The sequence below is a fragment of the Corvus brachyrhynchos genome, unplaced genomic scaffold (assembly GCF_000691975.1).
Source record: "Corvus brachyrhynchos isolate BGI_N302 unplaced genomic scaffold, ASM69197v1 scaffold419, whole genome shotgun sequence".
NCBI lineage: Eukaryota > Metazoa > Chordata > Aves > Passeriformes > Corvidae > Corvus > Corvus brachyrhynchos.
This window is the reverse complement of record NW_008239763.1, coordinates 133,911-134,175: the sequence shown is the minus strand read 5'-3', so window position 1 is coordinate 134,175 and position 265 is coordinate 133,911. Positions and strand designations below refer to the sequence as shown.

Here is a 265-nt window from a genome sequence, read left to right as displayed (position 1 = left end):
CCTTGGAGATGGAGACGTTCTCCTGGCCGGGCTTGAACACGGCGCGGTTACAGAGCCCCGCGATGCGCGCCAGGGCCGCCCACGTGGGCGAGCGCTTGTCGAAGGTGGCACCTGCGGACAGCGGGAGCTGGCAGGGGTGTGGGGGACACCCGCGGTGTCACCCACTGAGCACCCCATTGTCACCCATTGACCAGCTCGGTGTCACCCACTGACCACCCCAGTGTCACCCACTGACCAGCCTGGTGTCACCCGTGCCACCCACTGG

The 265-nt window shown here is 67.9% G+C and overlaps 1 protein-coding gene across 1 annotated transcript in view; it reads right to left on the bottom strand.

The window, feature by feature from the left end:
• Nucleotides 1-265, bottom strand: part of LOC103621401 (sodium/potassium-transporting ATPase subunit alpha-2) — a 20,932-nt gene that overhangs the window by 16,719 nt on the left and 3,948 nt on the right. The window contains exon 7 of the mRNA XM_017742793.1: nt 4-111. Within this exon, the coding sequence (XP_017598282.1) occupies nt 4-111 (108 nt within the window). The remainder of the gene's footprint in view (nt 1-3; nt 112-265) is intronic.